The sequence below is a fragment of the Paramormyrops kingsleyae genome, chromosome 16 (assembly GCF_048594095.1).
Source record: "Paramormyrops kingsleyae isolate MSU_618 chromosome 16, PKINGS_0.4, whole genome shotgun sequence".
In the NCBI taxonomy this organism is placed as follows: Eukaryota; Metazoa; Chordata; class Actinopteri; order Osteoglossiformes; family Mormyridae; genus Paramormyrops; species Paramormyrops kingsleyae.
The window spans coordinates 30,447,017-30,467,395 of NC_132812.1; the positions used below are offsets into that span (position 1 = coordinate 30,447,017).

The 20,379-nt window shown below is 40.6% G+C and overlaps 1 protein-coding gene across 4 annotated transcripts; it reads left to right on the forward strand.

Moving 5' to 3' along the window:
* The first annotated feature begins 2,609 nt into the window (after positions 1-2,609).
* Positions 2,610-8,903, forward strand: LOC111850238 (PI-PLC X domain-containing protein 1-like). 4 transcript variants are annotated; one of them, XM_023823907.2, is made up of 7 exons: positions 2,610-3,010; positions 3,709-3,816; positions 3,996-4,135; positions 5,264-5,392; positions 6,295-6,450; positions 7,273-7,453; positions 7,641-8,903. In XM_023823907.2, the coding sequence occupies exons 2-7, from the start codon at positions 3,711-3,713 to the stop codon at positions 7,886-7,888; spliced, it is 960 nt and encodes a 319-aa protein (XP_023679675.1). In that variant the 5' UTR covers positions 2,610-3,010; positions 3,709-3,710; the 3' UTR covers positions 7,889-8,903. The 4 variants fall into 4 exon arrangements, with proteins under 4 accessions (XP_023679675.1, XP_023679674.1, XP_023679673.1 ...); XM_023823906.1 differs by lacking the exon at positions 2,610-3,010 and adding an exon at positions 3,017-3,469; XM_023823905.1 differs by lacking the exon at positions 2,610-3,010 and adding an exon at positions 3,017-3,447.
* Positions 8,904-20,379: the final 11,476 nt, after the last annotated feature.

Consider the following 20,379-nt stretch of genomic DNA (forward strand, 5'->3'; position numbering starts at 1 on the left):
AGCATTGTTTTCCAGCAGTTTCCAGTGATTTCACCATTGGCTGTGTTACTTTGAATGGCATGCCAGTCTATTGCTGGATGTGCACACACACCCTACAGGCAATTTTGAAACCAATTTTCCTGACTACTTTCTGTCTGTCTGCACTGCGGAAGTCAAATGTCCCCAGAAGAAACACAAGCGACAAGGGAACAACATGCAAACTTACATAACGGGGGTGGAATTCAAACCCCAAGTGTGAGAGGCAATAGTGTCCAATTTTGGATTAAAATATCTGTTCGGTACATAAATATCAAGTACATTAATGAAAAATTATAGCAGTAGAAGGAACCACTCAGAACCGGGGGTCTAATTTGGCCCCTCCCCTCTGAAACTGGTGAGTTAATCAGATCTTTACTGCCGTCCGGTTACGTGATGCCTTTTTTCCATTTTTAATGAAAAGATTAATATTATTAGCTGTCATCAAGTTGACATGGACTGCTGTTGACCATATAATTTGAATTCTTCCAGAACATCCTGTCTTCTGAGTCTTTGAACTTCCCAGTGGCATGTTCAATTCTGTGATTCAATTTTTTGTTCTTCCTCTGAAATTGTGTACTGTTGATTGTATACTGTTCCCTGTGCTATTAAAATTTCATGTTTAAAGCATTTGGAACTGATATGCACAATCTAGTGAAATGTTTACTTGTATAATTGTCACTCGATACAGGTCTTTTCTCTACCTATGTTTTTCCAAATGAAGATGGCACAGTGGCCTAGTCCTACCACCCACCGGGGTCTGGGGGCTCTGTGTGCAGTTTGCATGTTCTTGCATCACATGGGATTCCTCCTGGTATGCAGGTTACCTCTTTTGGTTCAAAGACGTGCTCTTAGGCTAACTGGTGCCTCTAAATTGCCCATAGAGCAGGGGAATTCAACTAAAATCTAAAGAGGTCCAGTTACAGAAAATTTCTTGAAGCAAAGGTCTGGAAGATCATAATGTCTAACTATTTAGTGTGATGTATATTTAAGCAGCCTATCAGTTGTATCAACATTGCATGTAATCAGTACTTGACTGTCAAATCAAGTTAATTCAGTACAATTCAATTTGAGATGTCTGCATACATATGTAACAGTTCTTACCTTGTAAAGAGTCTGCTTTTGTATTTAACCGTGTAAATACACCTTTGACGTAGCTTATTTTAGGTTTATAATGGAATAATATAGATTTGCCGTAAGATTTCCTGCGCGAGTCTGAAATCTTGAGTGGCATGCCAGGTGCTGAAAACGTACAATTTTTGTTTCACCTGAGTTGATTTATATAACAGAACATTACTTTATACAGTTGTTAAAAAGCGGAAACTTCCACGAACATGAAATCACCAATAAACCATATCTATTTATCCAACATGTTATATAATACATACTGTGTTTGAAATCTTTTCAGCTGTATGATTTCAGGACAGATCAGCCACTCTTTTAGGACCATTACGGCTTTTTGGTTGCGGGTGTTAGCTTCGCTGCTGTTATTAAGCAGCTACTCTGTTAGGAACATTACGGCTTTTTGGTCGCTTCGCTGCTGCTATTAACACTAATGGCACATTACCGCAGACAAAGGGCTGCATACGCCGAACTACGCTTCGCGGTTAAAGACATTTGACATTCATTGGCATGGGAAGCGGCGGTTCTAGTGTTAAACCACAACCGAAAAGACTACAAACGCTGCGCCGGTTAAAATAGAAGCGTCCCGTCAGGTTTTAAATCATAACTTTCTGTTTTGGCTATCGGTCCGGGTCCGTATGGGACAGCTTCTGGGTCCGGACCCCGACCGCGGTCCGCCTGTTAGTGACCGCTGCCATAGAGTATGCTGTGTGTGTGTGTGTGTGTGTGTACGCCCTGTGATTTACTGACATCCCATCCAGGATGTACCACACCCTTGTGCGCTGTTCTGCTTGAGACAGATGGAGGGATAGAGGGTTTGGTCTTTGTGAAAAATCATTAATTTTGATAATACATTTTCTGGAGCTTTACCATTCCTATAAGCAGACTCCCTTCATAAGTCTTCAAAAAATATCCACTGCAACGTTCTGTTGTGGTTGGAGTCTATACCAAGAAGAACAGGACAGAAACCTGGAAAAATCCCGAATAGGACACCAACTCATCGCTATGCTCTCATTTACATTTTCTCGGTGTTTTTCTACAGTCAGTTTTATCCAGTCGACAGCAGAGTTCGCTGTATAGTAATTTTGGAGCAACCCCACAGTCTAATGCTAGTTTAGTCCGAGTAGGGAAATTGTAACTACGACATAACGTATGTTCAAGTTGTTAAGTCTGAGTAAAATGGAGGCAGTAAGAAAACTACGTTTTGTTTTCGCTTAATTTTGTATTCCCCCAACGTTACTGAACGTGAAGAAGAGCTCAGGAAACCCATTTGTTTGTGTTTGCTTGTGTTGATAACTAGTTACTCGCTAGTCCAGTTTACAACTTAACAGTTAATAGGTTAATATACATATAACAAAATGAATTCTTACATTATTACATTAATTAATAATCACATTACCTTTAGTAATCCCCTGCTTAAACAACAGCTAGGGGTAGCTAGCTACATATCAAACATTAAGCCACAAACCTATCAATATTTTTTTGACGGTTCACCATTTAATAATCTGCTCACCCACCTTCAACACAAGAGTTTTGCAATGGCAGGCAACATAAAATGTACTAGTTTCAAATGAATTTGCCTTTGACATAGACTGTAATGAAATTACTTTCCCGACATGACTGGAAGCCAAGCTGACAAACGCCGCGTCCAGCACCGGCTGCCGGACTCACACTCCGGGAGACCCAAGCCGGTGCCCGCGGCTGACTTGGCGCTTTCCTCTTGACCGAGGAGTGACTGTGGAAAACTAGTAATAATTATTTATCACTTTACAATATACGTGCGAAGTATATAAATACATCTCACAGCCCGGGTTTGGACTTAACGCCGTGTGGGTAGAATATAAAAGGGCGGCGTTAGCAGCTGTACCGGGCGGTGAGTTTCCGCGTTACAAGGTCGTGATGACGGATTAGCACGAGCGCCGAACGCTCTGCAGGTCCTCTTCATCTTACACCGGGTCTCCCGTGAAATAGCGATAGTAATCTACGATAAAGAAGACGTTAAAATTCGAACTTAATTTGAATTTGAATTGCGAGTTCTCCATTATGTTAGAGTATCTCGCTGTACTTCCACACGAAGCGTCCATTTGCAAGCCGACACGGCGGACGGCCGGCTGCAGCTCGGGGCTCCGGTTTCACCTTTACCTCTCCTGACAGTGCATGGATGGGACAGACTGGAAATGAGCGGATGTGTCTGGGCCATTTGTTTTGTTATGGGAAGCTTTTTAAATCTGTCCCCATAGTAATTTCCTGCAGAAAGGAGTAAAGAAGAGATTACTGTGTAACTTCCGCGTCGTTAGTTATTCGGGGAAGGTAATTATTCGTTTGTTGCCAGGTAACTGCCACGATGGTTAGAAACAAATGTATGCTTAATGTGTTTATTGATAAACGTTGTTCGTTTTAAAGGATAAGTATTCATTGGTGAATCAGTAGATTTTGGTATAAAATTTACTTCGTAATCCTTTTCGACACACTGTGAGCTTTTTATATATGCAAAGTATTTACTTATATTTACAAAATCTTTGTTACCCTCTGGCATACAAGTTTATACTGAATCATTTTCGCTTAATACAGAGATGTCTGCGAGTAACCAGTCCCTGAGAGATTTGCCCACAGACAACTGGATGTCTCACCTGCCAGCCATACTTCAGAACCTGCCTCTCTATCACCTGGCCATCCCAGGTAAATGGGCACGTTCACTTCCCAGTAACTAGTCACAAAAATCAAATGAATATTTATGATCACAAAAAGTGTATGTAGAAATATTTTATTCTTGGATGAGTTTTTTTTTGTTTTTTGTTCTTGTATTCTGAAATTACGATTAACGTTTTAGATTTAAGCATGTTGTGTGCACTTTGTAGGAAGTCATAACGCCATTACTTACTGCCTGGATAAGAACAACAGTCCAATGGATCTCACACAGCCAGATTTGCTGCAGAAGGTGGATAAGTACATGAAGCCACTGGTCCGTCCTTTTTTGTACAAATGGGCTGTAACACAGGTAAGCAGCATAGAAATTCAACTGCCGTTTCCTTTCAGCCTAATAAATCAGAAAACTCATCTAAGCACTGTATTACTGAGATTTCTAGTACTGAGGCTCAGTTAAAACATGTAGAGTAACGTGCCTGGGTTTCCAGGTCTTGTGGAGAAGGGTTTTTGGGTCTGATGATGAAAGCAACATACCAGCTGCAGAGTGTTTCTCTTCATCAAATACTTCTGGGAATTGAAAAGGAGTCAAGTGTGGTCAGAAAATTCAAATTGGGAAACATGACAGTTCATCAAAACGGTAACCCAAAGCACACTATTAAAAGAAAAGTGCTTAAAGACAAGCATGCTAAAATGGAGCTGTCCAGTCAGAGCCCTGACATCAGTGGTTAGAGTATAGTCGCTGAAGAGGGAAGTTCATGAACGGAAGCATGTTGTACTGGCGAATACTTATCCAAAAAGACTTGTCAGTAGTTGAAATGAAAGGTGTTTTGCATATACATACACAATATATACTGTGTATGGTTGTGTACTCTGACTGTGACTCTTTATGCTCAGCTGGTTGGTTGAAACAAAACCTTGGTCTGGATTTGTACTCTCTGAAACTTTCCACCTCTGTCTGTAATGGACTTTTGTGAGTAACTTCCCCAACACCGAGTGTATACCTGTATCTGACATGCAGTCTAGGTTTCTCATTTTCAGTTGTCATTTCTTTGAAGGGTGTGTGCACTTTTTTTGTGCACTATTCTTTTGATATTATTTTGCACCAATGAGCTTCGAGTGATGTAGTCACATGTCCAGTTACTTATCTACCCACGCTCCCTGCAGTTTGAAAACAGGTTTGGTCAGTAAGTGTGGATGAATATATTTTTCTTACTGGAAATATAATTGGTGGTTCCAATTCCATGATTTCTGTTCCAGAGTTGTTCTTTTTTTTTAATATGAATGACATTTGTCTGGGGAGCTGACATGCAATGAAGATAAAAGGAATTAAATATTCAAACTGAAATTACTGTTTTTCTGCTCAGCTTCAAGGTGTGATTCTGATAAACCCTTAATTAGTGTATTTTAGTAACCCTTGTGAGTGACTTCCATACTCCGGTAGCAGCATGTCGGTCATCTACCCCCTTCCTGTTTTCCTCAGGATTCCAGTGTAACACAGCAGTTGGATGGCGGAGTCCGGTACTGTGACCTTCGAATTGCCCATCGGCCCAATGACTGCTCCAGTGACTTGTGCTTTTATCATGGGGTCTATACGACAGTGACCGTGGAAGTAAGTTAACATGCAGCCTGTGTGACTTCCTAGTTTATGATTGAAGTCTAAATGTCATTTACGCTGACAAAAGTAATACAGTAATGTGGCTCACATTGTTAAAAAGGTTGTTTTTGAAAGCCTAAGCTATGAATTGCTCTTCAACACAAAGAGGTATGTTATCGAATAATTACTGTTAGCCTAGTTTGCAAGTTTCCTGTACAACTTCACAGAAAACGAAGCATGCTTCACTCCTTGGTTATTTAAAGTCATCTGCAGTGGAAACCACGGAGAAATGTTACTTGTGCAACAACAATGCAACTTAGCATTATGCATGCTGTAATGTTTTTTTTTTATTATTTTATTTATCGAAATACTGCCTGTTCTAAAAATATTGACATTTTGTGTGGCATTTATAACATTGATGTCTCTTATTATGTACAATTTAGTTTACACTCGGCTATGGAAAAGTTTTGTATTTGCAACATTTAAACTATTGAATCAACTTGAGGCCCTTCGTTAATTGGTTTATATGTGTTACATTGTACAGTTGGTTCCCAGGTTAAGAGCATGTGACTTATGGACAGTTCATACTTGCAGACTGCCATAAAGCCTGTTACATTAAAAATTTGGGTTAAATGCAATGGCTCCTGATAATAAACACATGCACTACTGTGTTGCTTAATGTACCATGCAGTACCGTATGTAGTTACTTATAACTGATTACTGTATAAATATTATTATGTACTGTATGATTAATTGTCTGACTTGCCTACAAATTTTGCGTAAAGACTTTGGAAACGGAACTCATCTGTAACCTGGAGACTGCCTGTATATCTAATAGAGTAATATGAATTACAGAATTTGTCTTTACAGAAAGGTTCATGCTGCTGCAAGGGTTTTTTTCTTCTTCTCTTTTGTAGTCTGTTCTGAAGGAGATTAGAGAGTGGTTGGATGTCCATCCAAGAGAGGTGGTAATCTTGTCCTTCAGTCACTTCCAGGGATTAAACCAAGAACTTCACAATGTCCTCATTGAAACCATAAAGGATGTCTTCACCACAAAGTTGTGTCCTAAGAAGGTACTGCTTTCTTGTTTTTCAAGTAGTTTTCGACATGAATTGTTGAACAGAACAGCTTTGTTAATAAATACATGGTGTGTTTAATGAACTAGAGGGGAAATGGTAGGGCTGGACGATATCACATCGATATTACGTCGCCCATGCCCAATAGTCACCACGGCTTCAGATGATGGGTGAAACATTTGGCCAGATGCCAGCTTTTCATTACTATACTGACATTTATACCCACAATTTTAAGCAGATTAATAGTATATTAAAGTGGCGCTTTATGATGCCCAAAATTTAGTAATCGTTATAAATTTGGCATTTCCTTATGTTCAACAAACGTGTTGGACTTTAAACTGCAGAAAGTACCACCACACCACTGACATCTCTTTCTCTTGTTCATCCGCAATATCTCCTCTTTTAAAAGATGTCACGGCTGCTGAGCTGTTCCTTTCTTCACCACTACTTCAGTGCATATCACGCTGAAGTATACCAAACCATAGTATACCAGAACAGTATTATGTGGTGTGCTCCACTAAATGAGTTTAATAAACATAAAGATATGCAATTTTATACAGATTACTAACTTTTGGATGTCACAAACGCATCTCATTAATATTTTAGCCATGCTACTAATTTGCTTAACAAATTGTGTTCGTAAACAAACATCTGTATAGTGCCGAAAAGCTAGCATCCAGCTAAACGATTCGCCTGTCATCTGAAGCCCTGGTCATTATTGGACAGGTGAAATTTTATATGGATGTGATATCGCCCAACCCTAGGAAATTGCTCATAAGATATTGACTTGAATTTATGTGACTCTCTTGTTAATTCCAGGAGACGGTAACCCTGAAGAACCTGTGGAGCAAGGGCTATCAGGTTATAGTATCATATGACCACATGGCTGTTAGTCACCATGGCGAGCTGTGGGCGCCCATCCCGTACTGGTGGGCAAACAAGTGCAAAGCAGAGGCGTTGATCCAGGAGTTTGAGCGAAGGAAGCAGCAAGGCCGCCCAGGTGAGGAATGAAGATACATCATGTGGTTAGAGTTCAACCAGTCTCATCTAGTATTTTAATGTCAGCTTTAGTGGAAGTGCACAGTACTTCTGTGAAGATCCACTGGCAGAAGCTTAACTTAAACAATCAAATCAAATTGTGCGCTGGTTTAAAACAAAGAAACAATGTGGCCTGAATATTTTTACAGCAGGCTTCTTTGTCGCTGGTATTAACCTGACAGAAGATTTGAAGTACATCTGTGGTCACCCTCTGGAGTCCTTGAAGGACCTGGTGATGACCACCTACCCAGCACTACTGACTTGGGTCATGGCACAAAGCCCTGGATCCAACAGTGAGTGCATCAACATCATTGCGGGGGATTTCGTGACTGACAGCCAGCTGGTGGTATCTGTGATCGCGCTAAATGAGACCATACTGAAGTGTACAGAGTGCTGATGATATTTGTAGAACTTTTCCTATAATGTTAGGTCAATTTTGCACACTGATGTCATTTTATAGTTTTACTAGATACAGCTACAAACTTTAAAAACAGCATTTCACTGCCGAATGCACAGACCTTAAATTGTCAGTACCTACGGTGCTTGAAGATAAATACTGCATTTTTTCTTTCACTTTTTAAAAACAATTTAGGAATTAAATTGAATTAATAAGTTTATCATGTAAACTGGTATTCACAAATCTTCAGTGTCATCTATCACTGTGTAGTGACAAAGTGATAGATGACACGCAAAACACAGAAGGAAACGTAATGCAGTTGTTTGCCGTGTTTACAATATTGTACTGTATATTTGATAGATATTTAAATTACATTAATGCTGTGTATATATACATGTTTCTTGTCCCGTTCATTTGAACATTTTTTGCATTAATGGAACCTTGGGTATCCAAAGGAAATCTATGCAGCACACAAAGCAGGATTGGGACTAAAACCACCCGCCCTAGTGGCACTGATGTCTGTGCTGTGTGGAACCAACATGCCACCCACAAAGGGCTAAATATCTGGTAGTGCTTACATAAGACTGTGTGTGTCCTATTTAGGTTCTTAATGTATGTAAACTGGAGATTTATGTTTAGCAGGTATTTTTATACAAAATGCATTGTTCAACCAGTTCCTTGGAGAAATTGGGGTGATGGATCTTGTTCAAGGGCTGAATGGTGGCATCACTCTGCTGACCCTGGGGTTTGAACCAGCAGCCTTCCAATTATGGGCACAGAAACAATTTTTCTGTGACTTTTAATGTGTTTTCTGTTTTTTTTTCTACTACTTTAAATTTTATAAGGAATAAAAAAAATAGCTTTTGGCAGAACAAAGCACACACCTCGATCACAACCTGTGGCAGTATCCTGCATTGTTCTCAGGCATGAGGAACGTGGACCTGTTTAAGATCTAGATTCAGCTGAACTTGATTTGCCGGAATGTTACTGCTGAATAAAAAATCAGGAATCTGTTCGTCTTGGGTGGGATTCTTTACTTAATGCATAAATATTTAAAAGCGCATTTATTTTGCACTTCACACATTGTTTATAACAACTGACACTTCACTGGTATGGTTATTCTGTGTCCTCAGATGGTGACTATATTCCCTTGTGTCTCATGTATATGGTCAGTCTTGGGACAGTTTGACAGTCTGAATTTTCTGTTGAATATGTCCTGATCTTGTCTTTTGAGTATCTTTGCAAAGGAGTTTATTAGTATGGAAGGAACAGGGCGGCGTGGGTGGGGATGCTGCAGTGGCGTCTCTACATTGCACCCGAACCTCCTCCCAGACCTCGCTTTGTGGTCGTATGACAGATTTGCAGTGAAAAGTCCACAATACTGCGGCTGCCGTCCTGTCTAAAGTGTCCTGATGCTGCATAAGATCCCAATCCAGTCACCGTTCACACTGCCTTTTCCCATCAAACTGATTCAGAGACCTTAATGTGATGCCTTTAGCATCCTTTTCCAGTGCTGCTCCTGACACATAGTTGAAGCAGAGGAGGCTCCCTCCATTGCCATTTCAGTGGAACATGTAGTATATGAAACCTGTCCCTTCAAATTGATGGAAGTTGGAAGTGTGCGGACACAGCGTTCTGTCACTATCAGGGCATGTATTCATAGTGAAGCTGAGGAACGTCAGGTGCCAACATTAAGGTAGCTCTATATATATATATATTCAAAACACATCCTTCTTGTAATTAAGTTTATCTTATTCAGCAGACTTTTTCACCCAAAACAACATAGATATTTTTGAGAAAACAGGGTCAAACAGTCCCTGGAGCAAGTGGGGATTAAGGGCCACATTTAGGGGCCCAACAATGACATCACTCTGCCCAAGTCGCACGTAGCTCCCGCCTTCAATGTGTTTGTTATGTAGAACAAATGGATTATTTTACCGAACATAACAAACAAGATTAGTAATATTATTATTCTTCCATCCAGTTTTTTTAACTGCTTATTTATGCAGGGATGTGAGGGTGGAGCCTGTCCCACGAAGCACAGGACAGAAGGAAGACTGCACCCTGGACGGGACAGCGGTCAAACGCAGTGCACACAATCACACAGAAAAGGCCACGAGGAGTCAGCTCTCTGTGGAAACCTGGACAAACATTCTGAGCCCCCAGGCTGTCCTTAATTTATCTTTAGGATACAGAAGAATGAAAATCATGCAGCCCAATAGCTTTGTATATAAATTTAGGCAGAGACAGTCATAATAGGTCCACCACTGATTTAGGTCTTTCTGCAGATCTTGATGCCACCAGTAGGTGGCACTTGCATCATTTATTCTACTGTACTCAGAGAAGCATTATTATTTGTTATTTGTCATTGTTGACACACCACAGCACACAGTGCACAACAACGAAATGTGTCCTCTGCATTTAACCCATATGTGACTTTCGTGACATAGCAGGGGGCAGCTAATTCAGCGCCCGGGGAGCAGTGCTTGGGGGCGGTACCTTGCTCAGGGTACCTCAGTGGTGTCTTGCTGGTCGGGGATTTGAACCTGCAATCTTCCGATTACGAGTGCGCTTCCCTAACCATTAAGCCACCACTGCCACATTGCAGTCATAGATGGAAATTTCAGTAATCTATTTCACAGAAAACAACAAAGACATTTGCCCGTTACAAATTCATATGGGAGCAAAGGTAAATATTTACGTGGGGGTAAATATTTAAGTGGGGGTCTATAATTGATGCTGTGGGAAAATCTGAATGGTCCAGCAATCTGGCTGAGATCATCTGATAATGAATAACAAGTTTCATAACCTTGTCTTCCAGCTTGCATGGCCAACGGGAAGTAGGACTATCATTTGTGTGGTAGTTGTGAAGCCTGTTACCCAAGTTTCAGACAATCGAAACCATACTAGAAAGGAGGTAAAAGGAGGTGATTGCCTAGAGCAGGGGTGGGCAATCTCATCCACAAAGGGCCTCTGTATGCGGGTTTTCACTAATTAGAGGGCTGATTGGCTGAAGAGTCCTCACACCTGGGTTTAAACAGCTGACCTATAGGTTACCCCAAAAACCTGCACACACACCGGTCCTTTGTGGATAAGACTGGCCTCCCTTGGCCTAGAATGTGTTTTTTAAAACTACAATCAACAATTTAACTACATTTTCCCATCAAACAAATCATCGTATTCTTCATACTTTCATAGAGGAATTCAGTCATTTATACAATGATGTTTACATTTATTTCCTTTTCTAAGTCATTTATACAAAGTGACCCAAAGCATTTATACAGCTTAGAATTTCACCGAAAAGCTTCTGGTTAGGAGTGTAGCAGGGCCCTTAGGGGCTATTTACGGGGAGCTCCCCTTTCTTGTTGTCAAGCCCCTCTTGTGCTTTGTCTCTTGAGCTTCGGATTAGCAGTCTGAGAAGAAACCTAAACCACTTCCACCCACTTTACTGTGAGACTCGGCCCCCATCAGCACAAGTAAACATGATGTACGCCTGACTCACTGAGAGATCGTCAACCTGTCGTACACAAGCAATGGCATCTGGGCCAAAATGTTTTGACTGAGGAAAAACAAACCACATAAGCTATGTTTTTAAATACCATGTCCATGATAAAAATTGGATTTTGATCAAAATGTCCATTAGGATTCGCCGTGGTGTCCAATCCTGCTCACACTCATAAACTGACTGATCATAAAGACTAACTCGAGTAGTCTCGAGTAAATAGCCCTTCAAGGACGACAGCACTTTTCATTAACAAGGATTCTCACAGGGGCTACTCATTAACAAAGGTGTCCACAGGGCCAGATTATTAATCTAAATGCCCAAAGGAATAGCCATAGAAAACTGTTTATTCACCCAGCTGTCCGCAGGGCCCAGTCATTAACTGTGATTCCCTTAAGGATACTTCAAGGGATCCCCTCAGTCATGATTCCTATGACATGGTCATTTTCACTAGTGTTCATGGCGTGTACACATTACACGTTACAGTGCAGCTCATAGCAGCTAATCATTTGTAGGTTTTTGATGGAAAGGTCTCCATTTTGTTCTTCGGGGCAGAGATTCAAGACTTCTGTGTAGCAATGGATTGTTTGCTTCTATTTTGATGTGCCATGTGTCATTGATTGCCCTTGATCTTTGCTTTCCTGACAAATCCAATGGGATCTGTAAAGAGTGGGCTGAGCAGTGTTTGCCTCTATCAACCCATCGCTACAATTAATGATCATCACAGCCTGTAAAATTATATTACAATAATACCGACATGGAGCAGCGCAGTGGTGCAGTGGTTAGCACTGGTGCCTCATGCATGTACTCCCTGTGTCGTCGAGGTTTCCTTTAGGTACTCGGGTTTCCCCCCACAGTCCAAAAACATGCTGAGGCTATTGGCGTTACCAAATTGCTTGTAGGTGTGCAGGTGTGAGAGAAGGGTGTGTGAATGTCCCCTGTGATGGGCTGGTGCTCTTTGCTGGGTGGTTCCCTGCCTTGTGTCTCCAGGTTCTGGAACTCCCTGCAACCCTGAATAGGACAAGTGGTTTCCGAAAATGGAAGGATGGATTACAACCATCCATCATCCAATCACTTATTCTGATAAGGGTTGCGCCAGGGCCTGGAATCCATCCCAGGACACACTCTGGATGGGACGCCAGTTTAATGACACTAATGAGCTTAAGTGCCTGTGTTTTGCCTACAGGAGGCAAAGCATAGACCATAAATGGAAGGTGGGATAGGAACCCCCAGCTATGCTGGCATAAAGCGACAGTCCCTCCAGCTGAACCACCATGCAACCAACTTTCAACCCAGTTCAAACACAAATGGAACCCAGGTCCCAGAGGTGAGAGGCAGCAGCGCTGAGCAGCATGCACCCATGCATGTAATGCGAGCAGTATTTCTACCATCTAAATGCTTATCCGACTGATGCAGCAATAAATCAAATCATTTATACAACAAAAGATTTTAAAATAAAATGTTTTTAAAATGCTACTGTCATATAAGCACCTGTATACAGTATTTAGTACAAGGGTTGATTGATTAAGATTCTGATGATAGGAGATAATAAAAGTGATATCAAAATGAAGGAAATTTATTCCTGTTAAACACTGTAAACATATTTTTCAACATAGTTCACATTTACTATGTACACAATTTTCCAAATGCACTATCCATTTTTTATTCCATCCATGAAGAATGTTTCTGGTTGGTTTCTGATCCATTTGCACACAGCAGCTTTAACTTCGACATCCAAGGAAAAATGTCATCCTTTCAACATCTTGTTCAATTTTTGGAAGTCAAACCTTGGCTATAAGGTGAGAGTGGAACAACTGTAAAAATCAGGTTTGTCACTGCTTCCATCGTTTGACCACTGCAGTGTGGCCTTGTGATGTCATGATGCAAAAGAAAAGGTTCTTTCAGGCCTGATTCTGCCGATGCATTGCTTGAGTGCCCGTATGGTTGCACAATACCTTTCAGAATTCATCGTCGTTCCTTTAGTCAGAAAATCCATTTAAATCACGCTCATTGCCTATGAATTCCACTGGCTCACAACCTTCCACTGTCAAAAACTCCGTTATCGAACACTGCTTCATACTTAGCTCAGATTTAGAGCGCATTACCAACAAATACTATTGCTTAGGGGCTTCAAACACTGAACTGAATCTAACCTTGTTTGCACTACACAGTATTGGCTACTAAACACTACCAGAGATGCCACGTGATAGGAAGCCTCTACTTATCAATCAGCTCTCGTACATGAAAAGGGTTTTTCTACTGCACCACTTTTTAGTTGACTGTATATACTTAAAGCATCACCTGTACAATGAAATTACTATTTAAAAAAATCACATCTGAGGGACATGAAGACATGAGTATGATCTCTCACTTCGGCCACATGACCAGAACATCAGTAGCAGACATCTGGCACAATGCGTCCCAGTTTGTAGGCTTCCCCTCGTCAGTCGTAGCCTCTGATAATGACACACGACAGGGTCGATTTTTAATTGTCCCTGATGCCATAATGTCAGGTGATTGATTTTGAAGGACATACAAATAGCATGAAATCATGTCAGTATGATTTTTTTTAAAAGTGTGTCGACAGGCCAGGCTCAAATATTAAGTGCAGTACATTTACGTTTAAATGATCAGAGGCTATTTAATCTGTAAACAAAAAATGTACATGTCTGTTTATTATGCTTTTTGGAACACATTTGTTTGTTACTCTCAGTGAGTGTCAAATATTGTGTCTAAATTATATTTAATATATTAATTATTATTTTATCATGATCCTTTAATGGATAACATGTTGAAATTATTATTTTAGATGCAGAATACTGTGAAATACTATTAAGTATTTTAATGATGCATCATTTGTTAATTATTAGAATCATTGAATGTTTTAAGTGGGGGAGGTTGCTTCAGAATTGTGGGGAAAATAGATAAATTGATTAAAGTAAATTATTTGATAATTCTTATTAAATCTTCATCTTAAGAATATATATAATGTTACTACATCTAAAAAACTGGATGTTACTCATAAATGTGTCCTGTCTGTAAAAAACATTGTGTATTCGTAATAATTGCTTTCTCTTCCTTCGATGTCTGTCTGAGAATCTTTTTCATCTCACACCTCTCAGGAGAAAATTTAAGGAATCCCTTTCAAGTTTTCCATTATTTAGAAAAAAAATATGGTAACTGAGGGAAATGAGGTGGATTTGCCTTCCCAGAACACCCTGTAAAGACAAACAGATCTGGGGTGAGTTTCCCAAAACCTTCTTAACGCTACGTTGTTCGTAAGTTCTGTCTTTTAACATAGTACTACTTTTTTTCTGAATAATGCAAAACTTGAAAGCTGAATTAATTCACCGCACAAGTGCCCCATTCCTTCCGACCTGCCTCCATCATGTGTAATCGCTACACACGAGCAAGGTGAGGGGTGATGTGACCGCAAAACAATCAGTAACACTTTACATTAACTGCACCTTTATAGTACATTCATTATGCATTCATAGAACATTCACAAGTATACTTGTAAGTATAACTTAACATCCTAACATACATTAGCAGCTTTAACGGGGCTTCACATGAAAAAATACATTCACCAAACCACACACTGAAACTCACATACACTACACCCACCAGAAAAAACATACCTCAGTAACCTCCTATGCAACAAACAATGTAAACAATGTAAAATGAATATAGGACAAAACAGAGAACTTGTGCAAATTGAATGTTTGGTAACACTTTACATTAACTGCACCTTCATAATGCATTCATTACGCATTAATAGAACATTCAGTGCACTGTCATAATACATCCATAATGCATTCATAGAACTCTCATAGTCAGCATGTATCTATACCTTAACATCCTAAAATACCTTAACAGCTTTAACATACATTAATAACAAACATTATCAAATTAAATGATTATAATGTTTGTTTTTAGTGTATGTCTTTCAAATTTCACGTTAATTGTATCAAGGCTTCATGATTTCAGCTTGGCAATGTTTGCTCTGCTGTGCTTACTGTCATTTTTGCAGTAGACTTGCAGTGATCCTCTGGATATGTTGTCCCAGAGGAGACTGTCATTTCAACGGTCAAGCAAATTAATACACTTTGAGAGTCTTGATCTAAATCTTTGCCCTAGTTATAGCATGCTAGTTAGTTTATCGTTTAAGTTTCCTGTAATTATCTCAGTCCTCTTTCCTACACTAGTTCTACACTGAGAGGTATGAAAATATTTGACCTCTTTATTTCCCTGACGTCAGACCTTTCTGCCCAACATAGTATATTATGAGATTTATTTCAGTTTTAACTCTTGGTTTAATTGAATCCCTGTCATGTTTTCTTCCTCCAAAGATACCGCATTTCCTGCCTCTAATACCAGTGCTTCCTGTTTTTTGCTGCACTCATAATTATCAGTGATTTTGCTTCTAATTCAGTTTTCCCCTCTTGGATATCATCGTCACTGTCTCTCTTTATATGGTACCAGTAGAAAGTTTAGACACACCAAGCCGCCTACAAAGGCGAGTGACTGTCACATGACCTTGACACCTGATCTAAACACAGTAGAAATGATTTTGGAGGAGTTTGACCAGAGAGAGAAGGAAAAGCGGCCAATGAGAGCTCAGCATATGTGGGACCTCCTTCAGGACGGCTGGAAAAGCATCCCAGGAGGCCACCTCATGGAACTGGTGTAGAGGGGACAGTAGGGGCAGCCAGTCCCTGGAGCAGATGAGGTTAAGGGCCTTGCTCAAGAGCACAATTGTGGGATCACTCTGCCAACCCAGGGATTTGAACCAACAACATTCTGAGTCCCAAACCACTGAGCTGCCCCTCCCCCCAACAAATGAGTATGTTTAATGCATTTTTGTTCAGTGTATAATTCCATATATATTATTTTATAGTTTTGATGTCTTTATAATTATTCTAAAATGTAGAGAATAGTACAAAAACCCTTCTATGTGTAGGTGTTTCCAGACTTTTTACTGGTACTTTACAAATCAGGCATTTATTTGTGCTGAATTGCATTGATCAGGTCGTAGTGGGTCACAGCCCACACCATGCATGACTGTTAACTAGACTCTGACTAATGGTCAATGTCATCGTTCATAGTAAAAACCATGGTTTGGAGGTCAGTGGGCAGCACTGATATCCTGTTAGGATTATCTGGGATCTTCCAGCTTGATTCGAAGGTTATATGTTTGGGGATTGCTACTAGGGAATAATATACTGTATGTGACATCTGTTGACAAATCTGTGATTAGCCCATTGTCACCTCAAGTTCCAATATTTTCCATATTGTGTGAGACTTTCATGGGAATTCCAGTGTTTGGCTTCTGATTCTCCATTCATGTAAAAAACTGCAGCCTGCAGGGAATAAGGTTTCCACCCATGGCAGACGACTGATGATCTTCCTTTGACGCCATTCACAGCATGTGAAATCTATTTCTAGACAGCACTGGCCTCCTTGTGTGTGGCTGGTATACTGTTAAAACACAGGTGTTCTAAAAGACAGATTGCAACAATAGGCTGTGACCTCATACACAGAGCAAGTGGGCCAGGGCAGTGGAGAGCAGTCCGGGGGAATCTGCCCCAGACACATCCTTAGGAAAGAGGGCAGTTTTATTGACAGGAAGTCCTTGGCGCACTCAGACAGTGATTCACTAAGGCAATGGTTTGTTCCATTGAGAATTGACTGATGACTGAGGACGGATCAGAAACGTAACAGTCCTGTAATTAATGCATGACGTGTGTATTACATTTGCTGCAACAAATGTCCATTCTATCCTTAGGCCATAGTGAGTGGGTTCTGTATCTCCTTAGTTTTGAGATCCACCTTATGGTCAAGGCCATAAAAATAGGATACATACTGCATACATTTAAAAAGGTTTATTCACTTGCCTTTTAAATATATAATTAGTTACTGAGAGAGACTGCAGTCCAGGTTAGCAACAAGAAAACCAGTTAATAATCTATAAAAAGAGGGAAAGAAAATGCGCTTATTCTGTAAGAAATCACCTGTCTGTTGTTACCCGTTTTACATGCCTAACCCTATCCAGCTAGGCCCAGCTAATTCGTGATTTTGTCAAAGCCTTTGTCCCTCAGTCACGCGCTAGTCTCCCACCAGTCTGTCATCTTCCAGAGGCTGATGGGGTTGGCAGAGAACAACCAGCAATCAATCATTTATTGACAAATTTGATGTGCTCACCAAGTGGAAACTATGGGAAAATTGGGAGTACAGTATGCCTCCCCCACCCCCCAGGCCTTTGCTGCTTCCAGTAACTGAAAGCTTAAAAGCAAGGTAGCCTTCCTCTAAGCAGCACAACAGCCGATTCACCGCCGCTCCACTTCATGAACCACTAAGAGGGGCTCCTATCATTAAAGCTGTGTATCTGTTGGTGGGAATCGAAACACACAGCGGGTAAGAGGTCCTATCAACGCTGAAGGATCTGCAGGCGTCCAGCTTCACCGGAAGGTTCTGCGGGACTTCACGGCGGAGCGGTGTGTCTTCTGCAAGACCCCCACACATCACAGGTCCCCCAAGCCCCGGCCTTCGCTCCGCCGACAGCCAGGAATCACGCTGTCTCTCAGGCTGCACCCTGCCGTCGTCGGCAGCAACGACGAAGACGAAGATGGGAACTTCGCCAAGTGGATGAGCAGCTACTGGAGCCACGGTGCGAGTGAGGAGCAAACCAAGGGGAGGAGGCGCAGCCTGAGGCAGCTGCGCCTCCTGCACGCGGATCGCCGGGCCTCGCTGCCCTGCCAGGTAGGACTACAGGGGGTCTGCGTGTGTGTACCTGCCGGAGTATTCTAATGAGTATGATAAACATAGTATATGAATCTCATCAAGTATATAATAATGAATAAATTACATATAATGCACAAAGACCACAGCTATAAGTTTAATATGATGCATAGAGTTTGTACTAATTCACACAATGAATACAATACATAAAGTAAATACTAATTAGCATGATAAAGTGATTAATTGCTGTTATAACCTTCTGTGTGATTATAGCTGAATTTGATCATTACCACTTTAATTGAATAAAGGTTATTTTTGATAACTTGAGTGGTCGTTCTATTCTGGTATGTGGTGTAAGCAGGGAATTAGCATTGACCATGGGTAATGGAACCGGGGTAGGGGGGGGGTGGAGGGGTTACGGGAAAAAATAAAACTTTACGTTTAATTTAAAAATTCGTGTCCCCCCCCCAGCGGGGGAAAGTTCAGGTTCAGAAAGTACAAATCCAGACCAAGATCAGTTGAGTACTCTGTGAATGTGACTTTATATTTAACTAGTTGGTTGAAACAAAATCTTGGTCTGAATTTTTACTTTCTAGACCTGATCTTTCCACCTCTGGTCGCCACAGTATCAAGCTCTCTCTAGAAATGACCACTGTAATACACATTGTAATGGACTTACTGGGAAGTTCCCATTCAGCACAAATGTATCTGTGGAATAAGAACCAGAAACACTGGATGGTTTATAAAATGGTGAGAGACAAATACAAACATACTCTGGCGTGCACAGCCAAGACAGTATGGGAAAGGAAAGAATATTGGTTTTATTTTATTTATTTGGGGTAGTTTAACCACAGCTGCAGGGAAGGAAGAATGACATTTAGGGATAAAACGTCAGCATGCAGAAAATGCTACAGTGTGGGATCAGGGTTACATTTACTGCCCTGTAAGCATGGAAATGCCTTGTGTAGCCATACTGACTTCTGTGTAACTCGGAAGCTACGAAGTGAGCATAGTGGTGCATACAATCTGAACGAGACACTCCCTGAACCTTGGCCTTTGAGATCTCCAGCACCTGTTTCGCCCAGACAGATCTAACCCTCAAAGTCTGTGGGGATGACCTTTTCTAATTCCATAACAGAAATATCGTCTGCAAATGGATGGAGTAATGAAGCATTGATGCTACAACATTTACTCCTAAGTATCACCACGATACTAGTTTCTAAACCTGCGTTTCCTTGTGAGAATTAATCCTTTCCTGTTCCTTTGCTGTGATATAAGGTCTTTTTCATTATGTAACACATTTCTACCACATTTAAAGGAGTAACTAGGTATGTGAAGAAAAATTTCAAACTCAACCAAATCAATGCTACCATTGGAAAGAGCTTGAATAAACAAAGACAATGACACCAAAATCACTCAGATATCTTAACAAATAAGGAAATTATTGGCAAAAGAAGTTCGCTAATTAGCCCCATTTTTTAAAATGGAATGAGTGTAGAAAACTGTGACCAAATACCTAACTTTTTATATAAAAACGCTTGTAGTTTCCTTCATAATCAAGATATCTCAATGAAACTTTCAGGGAAGGTGTATCTCTTTATATTCTTCAATCTGAAAGAATAATATATATTCCAAGTATGTCCTTAGTCTGAAATTAAATTGATAGAAGGTGAAGACTGGAATGGTGTATCAACAGGCGCCGTGTTGGTTTAGGTCACGTGACCATGTGAATATCTTATCTTCTGCTTAATTAAATGCGACTCAGTGGATATAATCATCTTTTTCACATCTTAAGATATTTCCCTAATATCATGGCATATTGATGCAACAAATCACTGATGAACATGCAGCAGATTTCAGGATTTTTGGCCCGTGACGATCCTGTATGCTGCCGGTCCGGGTCAGTAAACTTTTTTTCTGATCCATAGAAAGCTATGAAACTGCAGGATTAGAAAGATGAAATGATAAACAATATGTCAATTTAGCTTTCAAAAGCGTCACTTAATCCTTTGAAGTGGTTTTTGTATGTTGAAATCGAGTGTATTTTTCAACGTTTCCGGAAAAGGTCTAAATGTACGCAGAATTGAAAAATTCAAAACGGAGGACGAAGAGGGGTTCCCCATCTATGTTATCAGTGGGAATACCGCGGAATTCCGCAATGCGATACAATAAGAATGCGTATTTTCCGGGGTATACCCAACGCTCAGATGACCCGATGGTGGAACAGGAATCTGGAACAAAAAAGGCGGCC